Genomic DNA, 18,431 nt, shown 5'->3' on the forward strand with positions numbered 1-18,431 from the left:
TCCATTCCTTTTTCAACACAGTTTCCAAATCGAATGGTTAATAGTATTGGTTTGACCTGATGTCCTCCAATCTCCCAACGATTATCAAAGACCAGTTTGTTAAAAAATGCACTCAATAGCATAGGTCTCATCATTCATACATTCAGGAACAAGTCTTCATTTTTAAAATTTTTATAAATGGGTTTTATATATAAATAGCTAGTATTTGTACACGGTTCTCAATAAAAATGTCATGTGTGGTTAGATCGTATTCGCACCTACGTTTGACGGCAAGTGCTAACGTGACAAGCCAGTCACAGTGTGGGCCTAAATATATTGCCAATCACTTTGACCATAGACTTTCCTTTTTATCAATCAATCAAACTGAAACTCTCTCCTCGTTTTCCTTTTTACCTTTGTTTGTGTTTTTTGGTTTTTTGGTTCTGTATGGTTTTGAAAAATGGCCGTGGAGTTCATGATGGACTATAGGAACAACAATTTCTCAGCCAAAATGGAAGAGAACGCTGTCCAAGAAGCAGCTTCTGGGCTTGAAAGCGTTGAAAAGCTTATCAGATTGCTATCTCAGAGTCAGCAGCAGCAACAGCAGCAACAACAACAACAGCAATACCAAATCCAAAGCCAAAACCAATCGTCCTCTGAAATGGAGAGGGACTGTAAAGCTGTAGCGGACGTCGCCGTTTCGAAGTTCAAGAAGGTAATTTCTCTTCTGGGTCGGACCAGAACAGGCCATGCTCGTTTCAGAAGAGGCCCTTTGGGTCCTCCACCACCACCGCCACAACCTCTGGTGTCAAATCAAAGTCAAGAAAGGTCAGCTCCTGAGCCTAGAGTTTACCATGCCACCCCGATCCAGCAGATCCCGCCTCTTCCTCAATACCACGGCGAGACGTTTATGCCTAAAAATGGTGTGATTGAGAGGAAGGACTCGTCAACGACGACCATTAATTTCTCGTACTCTTCTGCTGCGACTTCGTTCATGTCGTCTTTGACTGGTGACACGGACAGCAAGCAACAACCTTCCTCTTCATCTGCGTTTCAGATTACGAATCTGTCCCAGGTTTCTTCGGTCGGAAAGCCACCTTTGTCCACCGCTTCGTTGAAGAGGAAGTGCAGCTCCGAAAACTTAGGTTCCGGCAAGTGCGGTGGTTCCTCCGGCCGATGCCATTGTTCTAAGAAAAGGTCGGTCACTTGGTCTATCTCCACTGCGTCTCTGTCTCTGACTCTTTGGTCTTTTATTTCTGGTCTGATTTTGACTTTTTTTTCTTTACATTTTCTTTTGGTTTAGCAGAAAATTGAGATTGAAAAGGGTGGTGAGGGTCCCTGCGATTAGCTTGAAGATGGCTGATATTCCACCTGACGATTATTCTTGGAGGAAGTACGGACAGAAACCCATTAAGGGCTCTCCACATCCAAGGTATATAATTGTAGATCCTTTCAATTTTTTAGATTTGCCCTTTTAAATCGATAACTCGTTACACCTCTTCATGTTTTCGTAACCATTGGATTATTAAACATCAGTATGCTTTTTTCAAATTTGTGAAATTTCAAAGTTAAGGTCATATATATAGTTGTATACTTTGTAGTGCTTTGGTGCCAAAATTGGAAACGTCAGATTCAGCATCTAAAGGTTGTGTTCTAATTCTGTAGGGGATACTACAAGTGCAGCAGCGTGAGAGGGTGTCCAGCACGTAAACATGTTGAGAGAGCTCTGGATGATCCAGCTATGCTAGTTGTGACCTACGAAGGCGAGCACAACCACGCTCTCTCTGTTGCTGAGGCTTCCAATCTTATCCTTGAATCATCTTAGATCATCAAGCACCATCAAAAACAAAACATCAAAAAGTTAAATCGCAGTGCTACGGAGCTTTTATGTGTCACTACTTAGAGGCTGTTGCAAGCATCATTAGCTGGCCCTGTCGGACTCAACTCTATCTCGAAGGAGATTAGTGGGTTAGTTCAAAATTGCCTGTAACAATTGGATTCCTTTCTCTCTCTTTGACTCTATGCAACCATTATAATTATATATATAAAAAAAAATGGGGAAAAGGAGAAAGATGGTGGATTTGGTAATAGATTTCAGTATCCAAAGAAAAAAAAAAAAAAGTGAGTTCCTACTTCCTATCCTATCTATTCTATAATTCTCATTGATATTTGTATTTGATTGCTTTATCTTTGGTTTTTGTCTTGGATGCCTACCTCTTACTTTATTTTCCCATCACCCAAAGCTTTTTTTTTCTTTGATTAAAATAGTAAACAAAGAAAGAAAAAATAATTAAAGAAAGGAAAAGGACTGGGTCAAACAAATGAAAAGAAGTGGACCAACATGTCGTGTATGGGACGGTTGACCAAAAGGAAAAGTGGTGGCAGTTGCCAGTTGGGACGGCCAAATTTATAGTGATTATTAGTGATGAAGGTTGGTGATGGGTGAGGAAAATGAAAGGAAAGAGAGAGAGAGAGAGAGAGAGAGAAAGAAAAAGAAAGAGTAGAGTTTTTTAATGCATCTTTGTTGGCTTGTTCGGCTTGTGGGAAAAGGGTTGGCTGAATTTGGAGGAGACTGAGGAGAAATGGTTGGTCCAGAAGGGGTTCAAGCCCACCCCTAATGAAAACACATATGGCAAAGTCAAAATGGGTGGGTGCGGAATTGATAAGGTTCCGGCATTGTTGGGACCCACGCCAACGTTCACATTTTTGTTCCTTTGCCTTGCCTCCCTCTGCCTTTGCCTTTGCCTTTGCCTTAACGTCAACCTTGTTAACATGCATTTGTGGTCCCACTTCAAAAGACTCCATCATTTTAAAAATTCGCCATTCACACATGTGGCTGCGTCAATTTCACTCGGACGCTACTCTTGAAACTATGTAGTGAGAGAAAGAGAGAGATAGTGGTTGAATCTGATATCTATTCATTGCTCTCCTCATTAGAATGTGTTACCAACACCAACACACTTACACACCCGTTTGGGTTTTTTTAGTGGGTTATTCATAACCGACAAGAATTTGCGGCCACGCAATTATGTCAAGCAAGCACAATCCAAGCTTTGAAAAACTTCACTCCCTCTTTTTATTATTATTCAATTTTTTACTTTTTCAACCGATTTTAGCTTTTTTGGTAGAGTTTGTTTTCAACTTATCTGACTCATTTGTGATTTTTAAAATTTTTTAATTTAAAATATAAAGACGTGTTTTTGTTGGTTTTGTTAAAAACAAGAGTAATTAGTAAAAAATAACTCTACCGAACGCACAATTTTACCTTTTTAAATATGCAAAGTCCGACAGAGGCTTCTATTTTTTATCTTGCAAACCACGTTTCTCTTTTAAACCTGCCCGCAATAGTCAAATCGTGAAAAATGTACTTGGGTGCGAAAGTTTGACAAAGCTTGTAATTATCCAGGTTGAGATTTGAAATCATACAAAAGAATAAAATATCCTATGGTGGACAAAAATGAACAGAGGGACGTTTTAATCTTTTATCAGAGCCATATTCTTCTTTACACACGAAGTCCATGCATAAATGTCTTTTTTTTTTTTTTTTTTTGGTAAAAGATGAATTCATTAACAACTAAGAACAACCAAAAGGAGCAGGACACAGCCTGGACAAATAAAACCCATTACAATCAGCCTCATAAGCCTTCAGAGCATCCACAGGAGGTCTCTCAAAGGTAACAAACTCAGCTTCTTGGCTGATACTCATCCTAGCTAGGCTGTCGGCGCAACGGTTTGCTTCCCTATAGCAGTGCTTGAAAAGAATCTGCTGAAAACAGGAAATCAGCCATCTGCAGTCATCCAAAACAGGGGATATAACATTATTTACATACTGATCATTACTAACAGCATCCACAATAGTCCTTGCATCAAGTTCAACAATGACAGAGGCTATGTTAAGATTTCTGCACAGCAAGAGACCCTCCCTTAGACCCCACAGTTCAGCTACAAAGCTGTTTGTAGCTCCTATGCGTCTGGTGAATCCCACAATCCAATGCCCACGATCATTCCTTATCACTCCCCCACAGCCAGCCACACTCGGCTTACCACACGCCGAGCCGTCCGTATTTAGTTTCATCCACCCAACCGGAGGCTTTTCCCATCGAATTCTCTGAATAGTTCTATGAACTGGAACTCTGGGAGAGACAATACAGTGCATGAACTCAACAACTTGATTTGAAATAAGCAAATCTAATTGCGGGTTCAGCCTCTTCCTTTGAAAAACAAAATTATTTCTACTTTTCCAGATATTCCAAATAGCAAAAGGAAATCTAATTTTCCACGGCAAACTCATGGATGCACACGTACCAATCCCCATGCCCTTATGATTTCCATTCCAATGAAGCCAGTCCAGCAACCCACTGTCCCAAAAAACCCGGTTTGCTTCTGTAATCCCCATCTTAGCCCACACCAGCTTAACCCAAGCACAGTCCCGAAGCGCGTGAATAACTGATTCTGAACTCTCTTGACAAATGGGGCACAAATCTTCTTCACAGACACCTCTCTTCATGAGACAGCTCCTAACCCCAATACTGTTATGGGCACACCTCCAAAGAAATGATTTAATTCTAGGGAGAGTGTTTGCTTTCCAAATCCAACCAGCACTGAAATCCGTATTCTCCGCATACCCCAAAGCAATTATATAGGCACATTTCAAGCTAAAAGAACCCTGAGGAGAATCAGCCCACGCAAGTTTATCCCTTCCCCTACTAGTCATCGCAATAGGAGTGGCTTGAATCAACATCTTAACCTCCGGAGGCAGCTCAAAAGATAGTCTATCCCAATCCCAACCCGTATCTCGTAAGAAATCCTTGACTTCCAACAGATTTACTCCCCGAGGCAGAGGGCCCTGAATAGCACTTCGAAGAGTACCCTTACTCAACCAATTACTGTGCCACACATTTAAAATACTATCTCTACCAACCATCCATCTACTACCCTTGTTGAAAATGTCCATCCCCTTTTTCATAGCTGCCCAAACAGAAGAACAGGGAAGCTTATGAGGAATAGCAGCATGCGTTCTTCTACCAGCACAGTATTTTCTTCTTAACACTTGAGCCCACAAAGCTTCACCTTCAGTATGAAATCTCCAATTAAACTTCGCAAGGAGAGCAAGGTTTCTCCCTTTGGCAGAATGCAACCCAAGACCCCCCTCCTCCTTTGGTTTGGAAACCTTTTGCCAACCAACCCAATGCATTTTCTTTTTTTCCTCCGATGACCCCCAAAGGAAGTTTCGGTTGACCCTATCTATCCCATCCAAAATTTTTCCAGGCAAATAAGAGCATTGCATAACATAAGAAGGAATAGCAGCCGAAGAGGCTTGAATGAGGATCGTTCGACCAGCCAAAGACAACATGCTCGCTTTCCAACCCAACAACTTTTGCTTGACTCTATCAAGAATAAAATTATAAGCCTGAGATGACCTACCAGCATGCTTCAAAGGAAACCCCAAATATTTACCAAGCGACTGAGTGGATGCAAATCCAAGAATATCACTTAATGACTCCCTAGTATCTCTGTCAACATTTGGAGAAAAATAAACTCTCGACTTAGCTTCACTAAGAGATTGACCGGAGAGATTGCAAAATTCATCTAGCACATCTCTAATTGCTGTGCAATTAATATGATCTGCTTTGGCAAACAACAATATGTCATCCGCAAAGAGAAGGTGAAAGAAAGAAAGACCACTTTGGGAAGTCTTAACTGGCTGCCAGAGTTTTGCATGACATTTCTCTTCAATCAACTGCCCAAGGTAGTCCATGCACAAAATAAACAAATACGGGGACAAAGGATCCCCTTGCCTTATCCCCCTAGAAGGGTAAATTTGATCAAGAGCCTCTCCATTAAATAAGATTGAAGTGGACACCGTGGAGACACAACTCATGATAATATCCCAAAGATCCATTGGGAAATTAACTCTAGTGAGCATGTCTCTAATAAAACTCCATTCGATCTTATCATACGCTTTCTCCAAATCTATTTTTAGCACTATGTACCCAGTTCCCCCTTTCTTTTTTCTTAAAGAATGGATAATCTCTTGAGCTATGATCACATTATCAGACCCTTTCCTGCCTGGCACAAAGGCCGTTTGATAAGGGGAGATTAATTTCCCCAAGTAAGGTCTTAACCTAGCCACAATAATCTTAGTCAGCACCTTGTATACTGAATTACACAAACTGATGGGCCTATAATTCCCCAACGTCTCCGAGCCTTGAACTTTTGGAATTAAAGAAATGTGGGTCTTATTTAAATAATCCGGAACTCTTTTATCGGTAAAAACCCTCTTGATTTCCTCCATCACTGATTTCCCCACCACAAGCCAGAATCTTTGGAAAAATCCTGCATGCAGCCCATCCGGGCCAGGAGCTTTGAAAGGTTTTAAGGACCACATGGCTGCCTTAATCTCCTCTTCTGAGACCATCCCACTCACACTTTGTTTCTCTGCCTCTGAAAGCCTTGGCTGCCATTGACAATTAGACCTGGATGAGGCCGAAGCAGAAGCAAGTGAAGTCGTATAAATGTCAGCAAAGCCTTTCCAGAAGAACTCTTTCACAGCATCCTCTTCACACAACCACTCCCCACTGGTATTTTGATAGCCAAAATTTTATTTCTTTTCCTTCTAATCAAGGTGGACACATGATAGAAATTGGTGTTCCTATCTCCCTGGATCATCCAATTCACTCGGGATTTTAAAGCCCATAACTCCTCTTCCTGAGCCAGCACACTATCCAGCTCCTTTAACAAATCATTTTCAAGATTTAATAGAAAATTGGAAGGATTCACAGAGACAGATCGCTGAATGCCACTTAGTCTGGCCATGATATTCTTTTTCCAGGTAAAAATGTTCCCAAATTGCGTTCTATTCCAGACCTTGGCTTCCTTTGTAAAATTTTCAATTGCCTCACCAAGCCTGGGAACATTTCTCCAGGCTTGGGCGACAACCTTAGGAAAGGTAATATTAGACAACCAGCACGTTTGGAACATAAACGGCCTCTCCCTTCTATTAACTTCCCTCGGTTGCATCTCCAATAAAACGGGGCAGTGATCTGAGTGGCATCGAGTGAGATGTACCACTTTAGCATCGGGATACAAAACACACCAGCTAGGATTTACAAAAAACCTATCAATTCTTTCTTGGATCAGAGCTTGGACTTCCCTTCTATTTGACCAAGTAAAACGAGGACCCGAAAACCCAATATCAATCATATTACAATAATCAAGACATTCTTTAAACAACAAAGACCGATTAACACTAACAGCTCTCCCCCCAAACTTATCGTCCTCCAAGAGAGGTTCATTAAAATCCCCTGCTATCACCCAGGGCATATTATGAAGATCTGCAACTTTAATAAGGTTATTCCATAATATGTGCCTTTCAGCACTTCTAGGACTGGCATAAATAGCAGAAAATAACCAACTAAGGTTTGAGGGACGAACCTTTACCGAAATGTGAATTTCCTGCTCTGTACTGGCTAAGGAAGAGACCTCCACCTTCTCTGACATCCAAAGAACCCACAATCCACCAGCGTATCCGATAGTGTCCATGTGGATAACTCCATCAAAAGGAAGATTATCAGTAATCGCCCTTGCTCTCTCCCCTCCAACCCGAGTCTCCATCACCACTAGAATTGCAGGGTCATGATTCTGCACCAATTCTCGAACATGCTTTTGAAATGAGGGCTTCAAAGCACCCTTACAGTTCCAGATTATAATATTCATTAAAACAAGGGCTGGGGAGGAGCAAACATCAACAGGAGGCATCTGCTTCGCCTCCACCTTCCAAATCCATTCGATCTCCAGCCACAACTCCATTATCTGGACTTTCCCGAATGCTATTGTTAAGTTGAGCTGAAAACCCCACATTTTCATTCCCTGTGGAGCCATTTAAGATTTGAAGGCCACCATCCGTTGAGTCACTTGGATCATTTCCTCCATTTCTAATAAGAGCTTCTCCCTCCAAACTTTCCTTACACTCACCCACAGGCTGGCATTGTATCCCCCCATGGTAAGTATCGGACTTGCACGCATCTCGGCTTGCACTAGACCCAGACACTTCGCCCCTACACCCTTCAAATTGGTAGCTCGCATCTGACCCATTGGAAGAACCGAACTGGAAATCATATGTGCTCTTCGGATATGAACCATCATTGCACGCCTTTGAAAGAATATGGGTGCGAGAAGGAACACTTTCTCTCTGAATGGAAATGGAGTTTATTGCTTGATAAGAGTCAATGGCTTGATAAGAATCAATGGCGCTCTTTAACTGAACCTTGGGATCCCTAGCACGGGCAATGGCTTTTTTGCCCTTCACTGAAGTGCTACGAATGGCCTTTACTTGACTTTTATTCAGCGAGGTCCACTTTCCCACCTGACCCGTGCTCTGTGGGCTTGTGCTTTGGCTTGAAGGGGGATGGGTCCGTCCCACAGACTCTTTAGAAATATTTTGAATGACACTTGCAAACTGGGCCCTATCCATGGTCCTTGAGGGGGATAGCTTCCTTTTTGTCTCTCTAGATGGCCCAACACTTTCTTTAGAAACCCATTCGTTCCTACCATTACCACGAATTCCTTGTGCATTAATCTGGCCCACAGGGGTCCCACCATTCCTGCGAGCTCTTGTCTCATTCTTCCTACGGGCTACCACTACCCAGGGGACATACGTGCCACCACGCACATCCTGAGTCCTGTCCTTTTGCACGATCTCCTGTACCACAATGTCTGGCCCCACCTCTGCACTTGTCTGCTCCTGTTCATGCATACTGCATGACTGATCATTCCCTTTACTTTCAACCTCCACCTCCGTTTCCCTTATCGGCGAGTGTTGCCGGACAAGATACGGGCAAGCTTCACGCCTATGCCCCAATCTCCCACACTCAAAACAAAGGTTTTGTATTCCCTTATAGGCTACTGATTGTTCGTGTTTACCAATAAGAATGGCAGTGACCAAAGGTTTTTCTACATCAATTTGAATACACAATCTAGCAAATCTACCCCTGCTTTCCGACGCTATGAAAGTGTCCACCCGAAGCATATTTCCAATAGCATTACCTATATGTTTAAGTGCCTCTGCATTATAATACTCAATCGGCAGTTCATTGAGCCTCACCCATACTGCAACCGAAGAAATATTTGCCGACGACGGTCTAAAATCTGGCTCCCATAATCTAAGAGACAGAAAATGCCCTCCAATGAACCAAGGACCCTTCTTTAGGACATTTTCAAAATCTTCCTTCAAAGAGAGCCTCGTGAGAACAAAACCATTCCCCAAATTAACACAGTCCAGTCTGCTCGCTGGTCTCCATAAAGCCAGCAGCTTGCTTTGAAGGAAGTTAAAACCCACTGATTTCCCATAAACCTTTACAATGAGAGCTCTAACCCAAGGGTCTCGTATTTGTTGCTTGAAATCACTAGAAAACTTCACAGCTACCAGACCGCGCCTAAGGTTCTCTACTTCCTCATCCGACTCAGCACCATCTTCCATAGCTTCCCCAAAGTTGAAAGCTTGAATGTAGGCACCTGGAATCTCACCTACAAGCTTGTCCTTAAAGGACATACTCTGAGACCATGGACCAGCCCCACGGTTTGGGGATGGAGGATCTGACTTCTGCCCATATCGGTCATCCTTTACTTTTTCCTTGCTCCGAGATAGCTCCTCTTGTTCTTCTTTGGAGAGCGAGAGAGCCATTTTTTTTTTTATAAAAGCAATTGTTGGAGATACGGAATCACAATCACCCATGCATAAATGTCTTGTCCTCATAATATGTGCGAAATAGTTTGGCTTCTACTTCAAATGTTGAAAACACTTTTTTTTTTATTTATTTATTTATTTATTTAGAAGAAAGAGATAGAAGCTTCTGAAAACGATTCAATTGTGGTAATGTCGTTCATACGGTGTGAGTTTGGATTCGCTTTGTTCACACGGTATTTACTGTAAGTACTACAGAAAAATGAGGACGTGACCGTTAAAACTTAAAATGAGTTCACAAAAGCAAAACAAAAAATAAAAGGACTTCCATTACGCTTACCAAACGCACTCTAGCGACATGTTTTATCCACACTTCTCCCTCCTCTCACCCTGGGTGTACTTAAGGATACTTCTTGTTGGGGGTCTTTTTATTGCTGCAATAAATGTTGTTAGAACAGTCAGGATATTCTCCGTTTTATTAGAAATGGATAGAGTCAATTTCATGAATCTAACTGTGTATAAATTACCACGTCATTTAACATATATTTTAAATAATGTGACACTTGATACGCATTCGCATCTGTAATTGATGATGCAAAAATCTTCAGTCGATTACTTGTTCGAACACAATGCGTTAAAAGGTCTTCTAAGATTTGTAAGAGGGAAACCTTATTAGAGAGTATGGGCATGGTACCGGCCTATCAATTAAGAATGCTTAAGTCATAAAACCTTTTAGAATTGGAATAAATAGAGTAGATAGTTGAATGTGTTAGAATGCTACACATACTTTTGCTAATGCAGTTATGTTGCCCTAATATAGGTGGCATGAGTGACTATTGCATTCATAAATGTCCATTCCATATTTGGAAAATGGTTATTACTTTAGTAGTAACAGACGCTGGGTCAACATGATTTATGACCACTAGGGAATAGTCATGAGTTAACTTGACATATTCAATGCACTCTCAGTCGTTACACTTTTCTCCTCCCTCCCCTCCCCAAAAAGCGACTTCAGGATTGTCCATATATGTGGATGAGTGCGTAATTGATTGTCCATTAGTAGTATTTATTTATTTTTATACAATCCAATAGTATATAATCTAAACCATGAAACATTATCCATTTCATAAGGGGATGAATATTTTCCTATTGAATTTTGATAAGTTAGTGGCTAGACCTAGGTTCTTTCGAGTAGTCGAATTTGGTACTCACGTTAAAGGGTCATTTGCTAGCTACTACCATTGAATTTCCTTCAACAATAAAATAATAACGAGTGAGGGAAGTCAAAAAAATAATGAGCAAAAGAGTGTTCTTTGATGAAAATAATTAGGCTTTGAAGCATATACAAAGAAAGAGAAGGAACTATGTAAGCTTTGTTGGGAAATTAGTGGGGGGAATCATGAAAAGTGAAAAAAAAAAAAATTGAAGTAGGCTTAGAACACGAAAAGATCATTTTCTTTAAAATAATATTTTTTTCCCCAGCTCAATTGATTTTGCTAATGAGTTTAGGCAAATTGTCTTCATGATACAATTAAAATAAGATTCTAGAAGTATAAATCTTGGAGGGTTCCTATGAATTTCCATATGTGGTGTGCCAAAATATGTATATATATTATTTAAAAAAATCTATAAATAATTAATATGAATGTTAATTTATACTCACTAAAGAGTTTGATGAAAAGACAAAGTTGAGAGGTGACTTGTGTAGGGACAAACATTCTAAAAAGTAAAAAGTAGCCAGGGCTGTTTACTAACCGTTAGAGACCTTTTTTTTTTGGGTAGAATTTTGCACAAAATTGAATTAATTTGTAAGTATCTCGCAGTTGTGATTAAATTAATGCAAACTCAAGTATAGATTATTCGCAAGTAAGAATATTTCAGTGAGTCAAAGTTCGATCCACAGAGAATGATTGTACTAATGTAAAAATCTCTATTATTTAACAAAAAATAAAATAGTTTTTTTTCCCCACCCTAAGATGGAGCAAGATAATATTAAAACTGCAATTCAAAATAGCAAAATAAATTTAAGAGAAATTAATGGAAAAAAAATAGAAGGGATTCAAAGATAAACCTAATATTTTATCATATGAACTTGGATTATTTTTAACTCAATTAGGATAGAGAGTCAACTCCCCTAATTGGAAGATATAACAATAAAGTACTCAAACAATGTATAAAGTAGATTGATTATGAGTGATTGAGCAAGTAATTCAATTGGCATGCTACATGGGAGATTATGCATTGAATATATTCTTAAATCATAAGAAATCAAGGAGTTAAGCATTCGATTTATATAAAAATAATATTACATATTAAAAATTTGTCACCGTGCAATGATTCAAAATAGTAAAATCAATCTCAAAATTCAATCATCGATCCATAGAAGACATAGATAATCTGAAGAACACATGATAAATCCATAAAAACAATGCTAAAGGTATAAAAGAAATAAACAACAAGATAAAAAATGTTCTAGGGTTTTCCCTCCTCTATAAGCTTAGCCACATCCAAACAAAAAAGAGAAAATCCCTCAAATTTAGGATGTGAGTCCCTTTATTTTTGGAGTTTTTTCATAGTTAACTTCCAGCCCACGTTTGACCTCTAAAAAGACTTTTTTCCAAATTTGTGGTAAACTAAAAAGTTGTAGATATTCAAATTTTCTTTATGTGGCTACAAGAATCAAATGAATTGGATATATGTGCAAAACGTTATGGCAAAACTACCGAAACAGCGCAAGATGTTTCTATATTAGGATTTTTCCAATTTTGGCTTGAAAGAATTTCTTTCTTCACTTTTTTATTCTCACTCATTTTTTACTTATTTAATGCTTCAAAAACCATGCCTCAATTGATCTTGACCCTTAGATTCTCTTGGCTGCATGTCTGCATGATTAGCTGATTAGTTTTAATCTCCTACAAGAGAAAATACATGTAATGAGTATATTTAAGAAAAATCTTTTACTACCTTAGGTTAAAGTAGAAATTCTATTTTATATTAAAAAAAAGAAGGAAAAAAAAAAAAAAGAGAAATCTTTCAAACTCACATATTTATGTGTAATTAAACATTTAATTGATGTGATATTGTTTACCAAAGCTAAGATAATAGTATAATTTTAAGCAATTATTACTCGCTCAAGTGAAAATGCATATAGCTCAAGCGAACTCTTAAGTTACCAAATTAAAAGAGAGAAAATACACTTGGAAGCATCATTACACCAGGAATTCATATATTGTTAGCACTATTATGATCTTTTAATACTCCCTAAAGTTGAGGTACCATAGAATGAGCTCGAGAAAGTATTATTTGAGTTCAATCTCTCTCTCTCCCTCTCTCTCAATAATAATTTTTTCTATAAAAGTACAAGTCATCAATAATTTTCCTCTAATGGAACAAGTTTTTAGAAATATCGCACAAAATAATTTACTTAGGTAATTAAGTAAACAAGAACAACAAGCAGATTCTATAAACAAGAATAAAAGTATTATTTTTAAATGATAAAAAAACATTTAAATTTGAACAAATAGAGCCTACTTGAGATGGCGGCACGCGTGTGTAGTAGAAGATCTATTTGGGTAAAACATCCCCCTTCCACTAAAAGTGCGGTGTCCCTTAGAACCCAATCTAATTTCCAACCCATGGGTATATAAGTTCACAAGATGTCCAATTTCTTTTCTATGTGACACTCAAAGATTTCACCACTTTAAATCATGTTCAAGTGAGCATACGAAATTCTTCTCCCCGCGGAGGAGAATACATCCCCAACTTGGGCCTCCTTAGAGGGCACGTGAGTTTCTCTTTAATTTTGGTTAAAAAAAAAAGACCATTCAAACTCTTTCAAAAAACTATTTTTGTAACAATAAGAATGGCCCAACAAGAGGCCCAAATTGCTTGATAACTATTTGAGAATGGCCCAACAAGAGGCCCAAATTGGTGTTAGAGCAAGCCGGTTCATTTCTACCCGCCCAATAACCAAAACGCCCTAACTCTGACATAGCATTACATACCAGACCTCGAAAGCTCTCTCATCAGACTAAGCCTCCTCTACCATCCCAAACCTACGGCGGCGATGGGTTGCTTCACCGTCCTCATCCCCATCGTCCGCTCATGAAATTCAAAATTCCTCCCATACCCCTCAACTCCTCCCGAAATTCCTGCTTCCCCACACTCAAATCTCTCATGGCCTCCTCTCTCACTCAAACCCAAACCCAAACCCTAACCATCCATTCCGACCCGCCACAACCCGACCCGGAAGACGACCTCATCTGCTCCGACCAACAACAACAACAACAACAACAACAACAGTTACTTCTTTCTTCGTCTGACACGTCGCCGTTTAGCTTAGGCTCACTGACACGGTGCTTGACCGGAGAGTCCCACATCGACCGGGCATGGGCTCACTGGTTGAAACTGGGTCGACCCAAATTGATAGTTGCCCCGATGGTCGACAATTCGGAGCTTCCCTTTCGAATGCTTTGCCGAAAGTACGGTGCCGAGGCAGCTTATACGCCCATGCTGCACTCTCGCATTTTTACCGAGACTGAAAAGTACCGTGACCAGGAATTTACCACTTGCAAGGTATTTAAAACTAATATTTTATCCATTTATCTCTGTAAATTTATACTTTTTATAAATTTTAATTTTAATTTTTTATAACTTTGCAATTAATTGCAGGAGGATCGGCCATTGTTTGTCCAATTTTGTGCAAATGATCCAGACATTTTGTTAGAGGCTGCAAAGAGAGTGGAACCTTTTTGTGACTATGTTGACATCAACTTGGGGTAATAATTTCTTTTTTGTCTTTTCACTATTAGTGCTGTTATATAAGTTTGTTGATTGTGAATTATACATCATTTGCTGCATTGAGATTTATCTTTGTTATGGTTGGCTAGTAGATTATAAACTAGTGCTGCTGAGCTTTATTTGAGTATGGTTCAAGAAAACTATGGTCTATTTAATTAGACTAGTAACTAATAAGTAAGAAGACTTTAAAACCTGTAGCACTTGGAAAGCCTTGAAGTTGAAGGTGAGTGAAGGCCGTCAAAGAACTCTATAACAGGACTTGGAATGATAAAACACCTAGGATTTCATAAAGCATGACTTGGAATGTCTTAAAATTTTAGATGATATATATTTTTAATATATTAATCAACAGCTGCCCAATACACACACGCACAACCGCACAAGCGTTACCTTTTTCACCTCTCTGGCTTAGAATATTTCTTGCTGTATAGTCACCATGCTAGTTCAAGCTGTCCTCTTAATGTTTATCACACTTTTGAAGTTAATGAAGTCTAAGTCCCTCCTCTTGAACGTGTTATTTAAAATCATATCATACGCTGTTGCAAAGTCTAGAATAGTATATCCTGATTCACTCCTTGGCCTCCACGAATGCTTTTAGAACACCCACTATCATTGGTTCATAATAAAGTCACTAAATTTTACAATTGCCATTAACCTACTGCAATTCTCCTTTTTTTTATTTATTTTATTTTATTTTTTTGGGGGGCGGGTGTTTCAGATGTCTTGGGGCAGAATATCAAATTGCTTCAAAGTTATAAAGGTCGTTTTATTAACCTTGTAACAATAAACTAAGCAGTTTTCACCTGTCCTAGCAAAAAGGAACATAAATTCTACACTAATTTCTAAGGACATCTAAGTTAATGGGACAATTGTAGTTCACAGAGCTTTAACACAAGATATAAATTGATCTATGATTTTTGTGCAGGTGTCCTCAGCGTATTGCTAAGAGGGGAAATTATGGAGCTTTCCTTATGGATAATCTTCCACTTGTAAAATCTCTAGTACAAAAATTGGCTCTCAACCTTCAAGTTCCTGTGTCATGCAAAATCCGGGTATTCCCAGATTTGCAAGTTACAATCAATTATGCTAAGATGCTAGAGGAAGCAGGTTGCTCTCTTTTAGCTGTCCATGGCCGAACAAGAGATGAGAAAGATGGGAAAAAAATTCGGGCTGACTGGAATGCTATCAGGGCTGTGAAAGATGCACTCAGAATCCCAGTCCTTGCAAATGGGAACATTCGCCACATCGATGATGTTCAGAATTGTTTGGAAGAGACTGGTGCTGAAGGGGTGCTTTCTGCTGAGTCTCTCCTTGAGAATCCAGCTCTTTTTGCTGGTTATCGAACTGGTGAATGGGTAGTGGGCAGCGAAGGAGGTGATAAAGTGGGAAATTTGGACCAGACAGATCTACTGGTGGAATATTTGAAGCTTTGTGAAAGATACCCTGTGCCATGGAGAATGATTCGTGCTCATGTGCACAAGATGTTAGGAGACTGGTTCAGGTTGCATCCGCATGTGAGAGAGGATCTCAATGCCCAATCCAAACTGACCTTTGAATTTCTTTATAACATAGTTGACCGACTTAGGGAACTTGGCACAAAAATGCCACTTTATACAAAGGATTCTCATGAAGATAGAGTTCTGGCAACTGGAAATGTATGATGCAAGTTACTGGGTTGAAGGTCCCCAAATTTTGGACTCATTGCAAAATGATAACATCAATCTGGTTCACTGTTAATTTTATGATTTTTGTCATTATTTTTTCACATAAAAAGTTTACAATTGTTGGTGTCTTGATTATTGCTGCAATGCTGATGCTGAGGAATTCGGAAAGTATACTAGCATAGAAAATGCTTCCTAATTCTAGGTCTTCTTTTTAGGGTAGAGTTATTGTATCGTGACTGAGGTCATCCATGTTGTATCAAATTCCCTTCATTGGGAAAATTAAAAATTTTGCAGATTTAATAATTTTAAAGCATTCATCTTTTCCAAGTGCAAAGTATCTGTACGATGAACTTTTTAATTGTAATTGTTAAGTTTCTTGGTTTATTTGTAATATTATTTTTGCAAAATTTAGAAATGGTTTGTTTGTAATTGCACTTTGTAACTATGATATTTGAAGAACTTTTTAATACCATTAGGTTCCCATTGAATGCTGGAGACTTTTTTTTTTTTTTTAATAAAAGGGAAGTCGGGTCTAGGAAAATAAAGAAGAAGAGAATGTTGTAATTCTTTCCTTGTACTAGCGCAAGCAATTGATACTTAAAAAAAATATATTATTATTATTAGTTTGCTTACAATAAGTGGAGCAGAGGGCATTCAAACCCAAATTCTGCCACTAAGCTAATCAATGAATTGGCAATTGATACTCCATTTTAATTTCTAAGAAAGCCTAAAAGAAGGATTGTAATGACCAGCAGTTTATAGTTATAATGCACAACTACAAGAGAACTGAAACAATTTTCTTAAATCCCAGCAGGACGTTGAGACAAAGGTTCCAGATGGCAAATACTCTTCACAAAGTACAACTTGCAGTTTATTTCTCTCCCACTCTCTCCAGATGAACGCAATCACAGCAATAACACCTGAACATTCATCTCATCATCTCAGCTCCTAACCGAAATTGGTTAGGACCTTGCTGACCAAATGCTCCCCATATACAGCTCTTTCGAACTTCTTAGCTCTACCTGACCTCTGTATACAAGTTTCCAAAGGCTCCACTGCTGTATCGAAGTTTGTCTGTTCATGCAACAAAAGGATGTGGGGAGGACAATTCAAGGGCTGAATCAAGACAGTGGCGAATGAAGAAACACTGACCTCATAGAAATATGCTACACAAACCCGATATGTTGGAGACTTGTTGATAACGCGGCGCAAGGTTGAGTCAGACAAACCATTGGAGTAAATCTGCACTCATACAGTTTTTGTTAGAAATTTCAACTCCAAAGGACATATGGAGATTGGGGACAATTAATTTACAAGCAATATACCTTTAGCATGTCACCAATGTTGCATACAAATGTTCCAGAAATTGGAGGAGCTGATATCCATTCGCCAGACAGGTTTCTTACCTAAAACAACATAACCAATTAATGTGGTGAAACTAAAGCAGCAGTATGATTTAATACAGGATGGTTCACAAGTAAAGGTTATATGAAATACATTTTATTAGCAGCTATAGGCTCCATAATATCAGAGAGAGGCAGGGGATTCAGATAAAGCCACATACTTGACATACAACCAACTACAGCACACACTAGTTTGATTATATCTCCAAAATCAAAATGAGCCTCCTAATAAAAATGACTAAATGATTGTACCTGTAGTGCAGTTATATCATCATCCTGATTAACCAACGTCAACAAACCTATGCAAAATTTTTAAATGAATGAGATTGATAAACAAGATTTTCAGGTTCTTGATCATCTGTAGGATGAGAAACTTACCATAGTCAGTGTGAGCTCCACTGGATTTATTCAAATGGAATACAGGTACAAAAGAAAACAAGAAAGAAAATAATAATGTCATTTTCATAAAATCCAATAATAAAGGGTAACGTGCAAGCACCAAAAGCAGAAGTATTTGCATTACCATCCAATGTCATTTGTTGGGTTTGGACCATCTGCTGTTGGTACACCTGGGTAACCTATAATACGCATCACCCAAAATGCATCTCCAGCTCTTCCGCCTTCAAATTCTTCTGGCGACCCAGTCAATGCTAAAGAAATTCCCCGCATAATTTTTCTTGAAAGGTCTGAAAGTCCCGGAAATTTAAGTTTGTAAGTAGAAAGTGTACAAAACCATAAGATGAAACAGGAAAGAGTGTCTTGGAAACAGGGCTTCGATTATTCCTGACAAGAATGGACCCCACTTTGGGAACAGGGGTTTGAATATTGAACCTTGAGCTAGATGCCGAATAGTGCTTGGCAGCAACATCCCCCAAGGCATTACCGAGGGATTTCACGGTGTGC

At 39.1% G+C, this 18,431-nt stretch overlaps 4 protein-coding genes across 5 annotated transcripts; 2 read left to right on the top strand and 2 right to left on the bottom strand.

The window, feature by feature from the left end:
* The first annotated feature begins 231 nt into the window (after nucleotides 1-231).
* LOC112030051 (probable WRKY transcription factor 7) lies at nucleotides 232-2,177 on the top strand. 2 transcript variants are annotated; one of them, XM_024062732.2, is made up of 3 exons: nucleotides 232-1,176; nucleotides 1,283-1,411; nucleotides 1,645-2,177. In XM_024062732.2, exons 1-3 carry the CDS (start codon nucleotides 440-442, stop codon nucleotides 1,802-1,804), a joined length of 1,026 nt encoding a protein of 341 aa, XP_023918500.1. In that variant the 5' UTR covers nucleotides 232-439; the 3' UTR covers nucleotides 1,805-2,177. The 2 variants fall into 2 exon arrangements, with proteins under 2 accessions (XP_023918500.1, XP_023918501.1); XM_024062733.2 differs by having other exon boundaries at nucleotides 236-1,176; nucleotides 1,286-1,411.
* Nucleotides 2,178-6,525: 4,348 nt separating this feature from the next.
* LOC112030031 (uncharacterized) lies at nucleotides 6,526-7,695 on the bottom strand. The gene has a single exon (XM_024062714.1). The coding sequence runs from the start codon at nucleotides 7,693-7,695 to the stop codon at nucleotides 6,526-6,528; it is 1,170 nt and encodes a 389-aa protein (XP_023918482.1).
* A 5,937-nt stretch (nucleotides 7,696-13,632) lies between these two features.
* LOC112030009 (tRNA-dihydrouridine(16/17) synthase [NAD(P)(+)]) lies at nucleotides 13,633-16,452 on the top strand. Its single transcript, XM_024062695.2, has 3 exons — nucleotides 13,633-14,236; nucleotides 14,333-14,439; nucleotides 15,387-16,452. Exons 1-3 carry the CDS (start codon nucleotides 13,766-13,768, stop codon nucleotides 16,120-16,122), a joined length of 1,314 nt encoding a protein of 437 aa, XP_023918463.1. The 5' UTR covers nucleotides 13,633-13,765; the 3' UTR covers nucleotides 16,123-16,452.
* Nucleotides 16,453-16,715: 263 nt separating this feature from the next.
* Nucleotides 16,716-18,431, bottom strand: LOC112030071 (probable 2-oxoglutarate-dependent dioxygenase At3g50210). The gene is made up of 6 exons (XM_024062758.2): nucleotides 18,052-18,431; nucleotides 17,907-17,926; nucleotides 17,781-17,827; nucleotides 17,451-17,531; nucleotides 17,278-17,367; nucleotides 16,716-17,199 (listed from the first exon to the last, which is right to left on the bottom strand). Exons 1-6 carry the CDS (start codon nucleotides 18,195-18,197, stop codon nucleotides 17,074-17,076), a joined length of 510 nt encoding a protein of 169 aa, XP_023918526.1. The 5' UTR covers nucleotides 18,198-18,431; the 3' UTR covers nucleotides 16,716-17,073.

The sequence above is a fragment of the Quercus suber genome, unplaced genomic scaffold (genome assembly GCF_002906115.3).
Source record: "Quercus suber isolate HL8 unplaced genomic scaffold, Cork oak 2.0 scaffold_748, whole genome shotgun sequence".
Lineage (NCBI taxonomy): Eukaryota > Viridiplantae > Streptophyta > Magnoliopsida > Fagales > Fagaceae > Quercus > Quercus suber.

Coding starts and splice junctions, on each gene's coding strand:
- LOC112030031 (XM_024062714.1), bottom strand. CDS start 7,695: ATGAATATTATAATCTGGAACTGTAAGGGTGCTTTGAAGCCCTCATTT.
- LOC112030051 (XM_024062732.2), top strand. CDS start 440: ATGGCCGTGGAGTTCATGATGGACTATAGGAACAACAATTTCTCAGCC. Junction 1,177..1,282: donor TGCCATTGTTCTAAGAAAAG/GTCGGTCACTTG, acceptor CTTTTGGTTTAG/CAGAAAATTGAGATTGAAAA. Junction 1,412..1,644: donor AAGGGCTCTCCACATCCAAG/GTATATAATTGT, acceptor CTAATTCTGTAG/GGGATACTACAAGTGCAGCA.
- LOC112030009 (XM_024062695.2), top strand. CDS start 13,766: ATGAAATTCAAAATTCCTCCCATACCCCTCAACTCCTCCCGAAATTCC. Junction 14,237..14,332: donor AGGAATTTACCACTTGCAAG/GTATTTAAAACT, acceptor AATTAATTGCAG/GAGGATCGGCCATTGTTTGT. Junction 14,440..15,386: donor TATGTTGACATCAACTTGGG/GTAATAATTTCT, acceptor ATTTTTGTGCAG/GTGTCCTCAGCGTATTGCTA.
- LOC112030071 (XM_024062758.2), bottom strand. CDS start 18,197: ATGCGGGGAATTTCTTTAGCATTGACTGGGTCGCCAGAAGAATTTGAA. Junction 17,927..18,051: donor CCAACAAATGACATTGGATG/GTAATGCAAATA, acceptor GAATAAATCCAG/TGGAGCTCACACTGACTATG. Junction 17,368..17,450: donor ACATTGGTGACATGCTAAAG/GTATATTGCTTG, acceptor GTATGAGTGCAG/ATTTACTCCAATGGTTTGTC.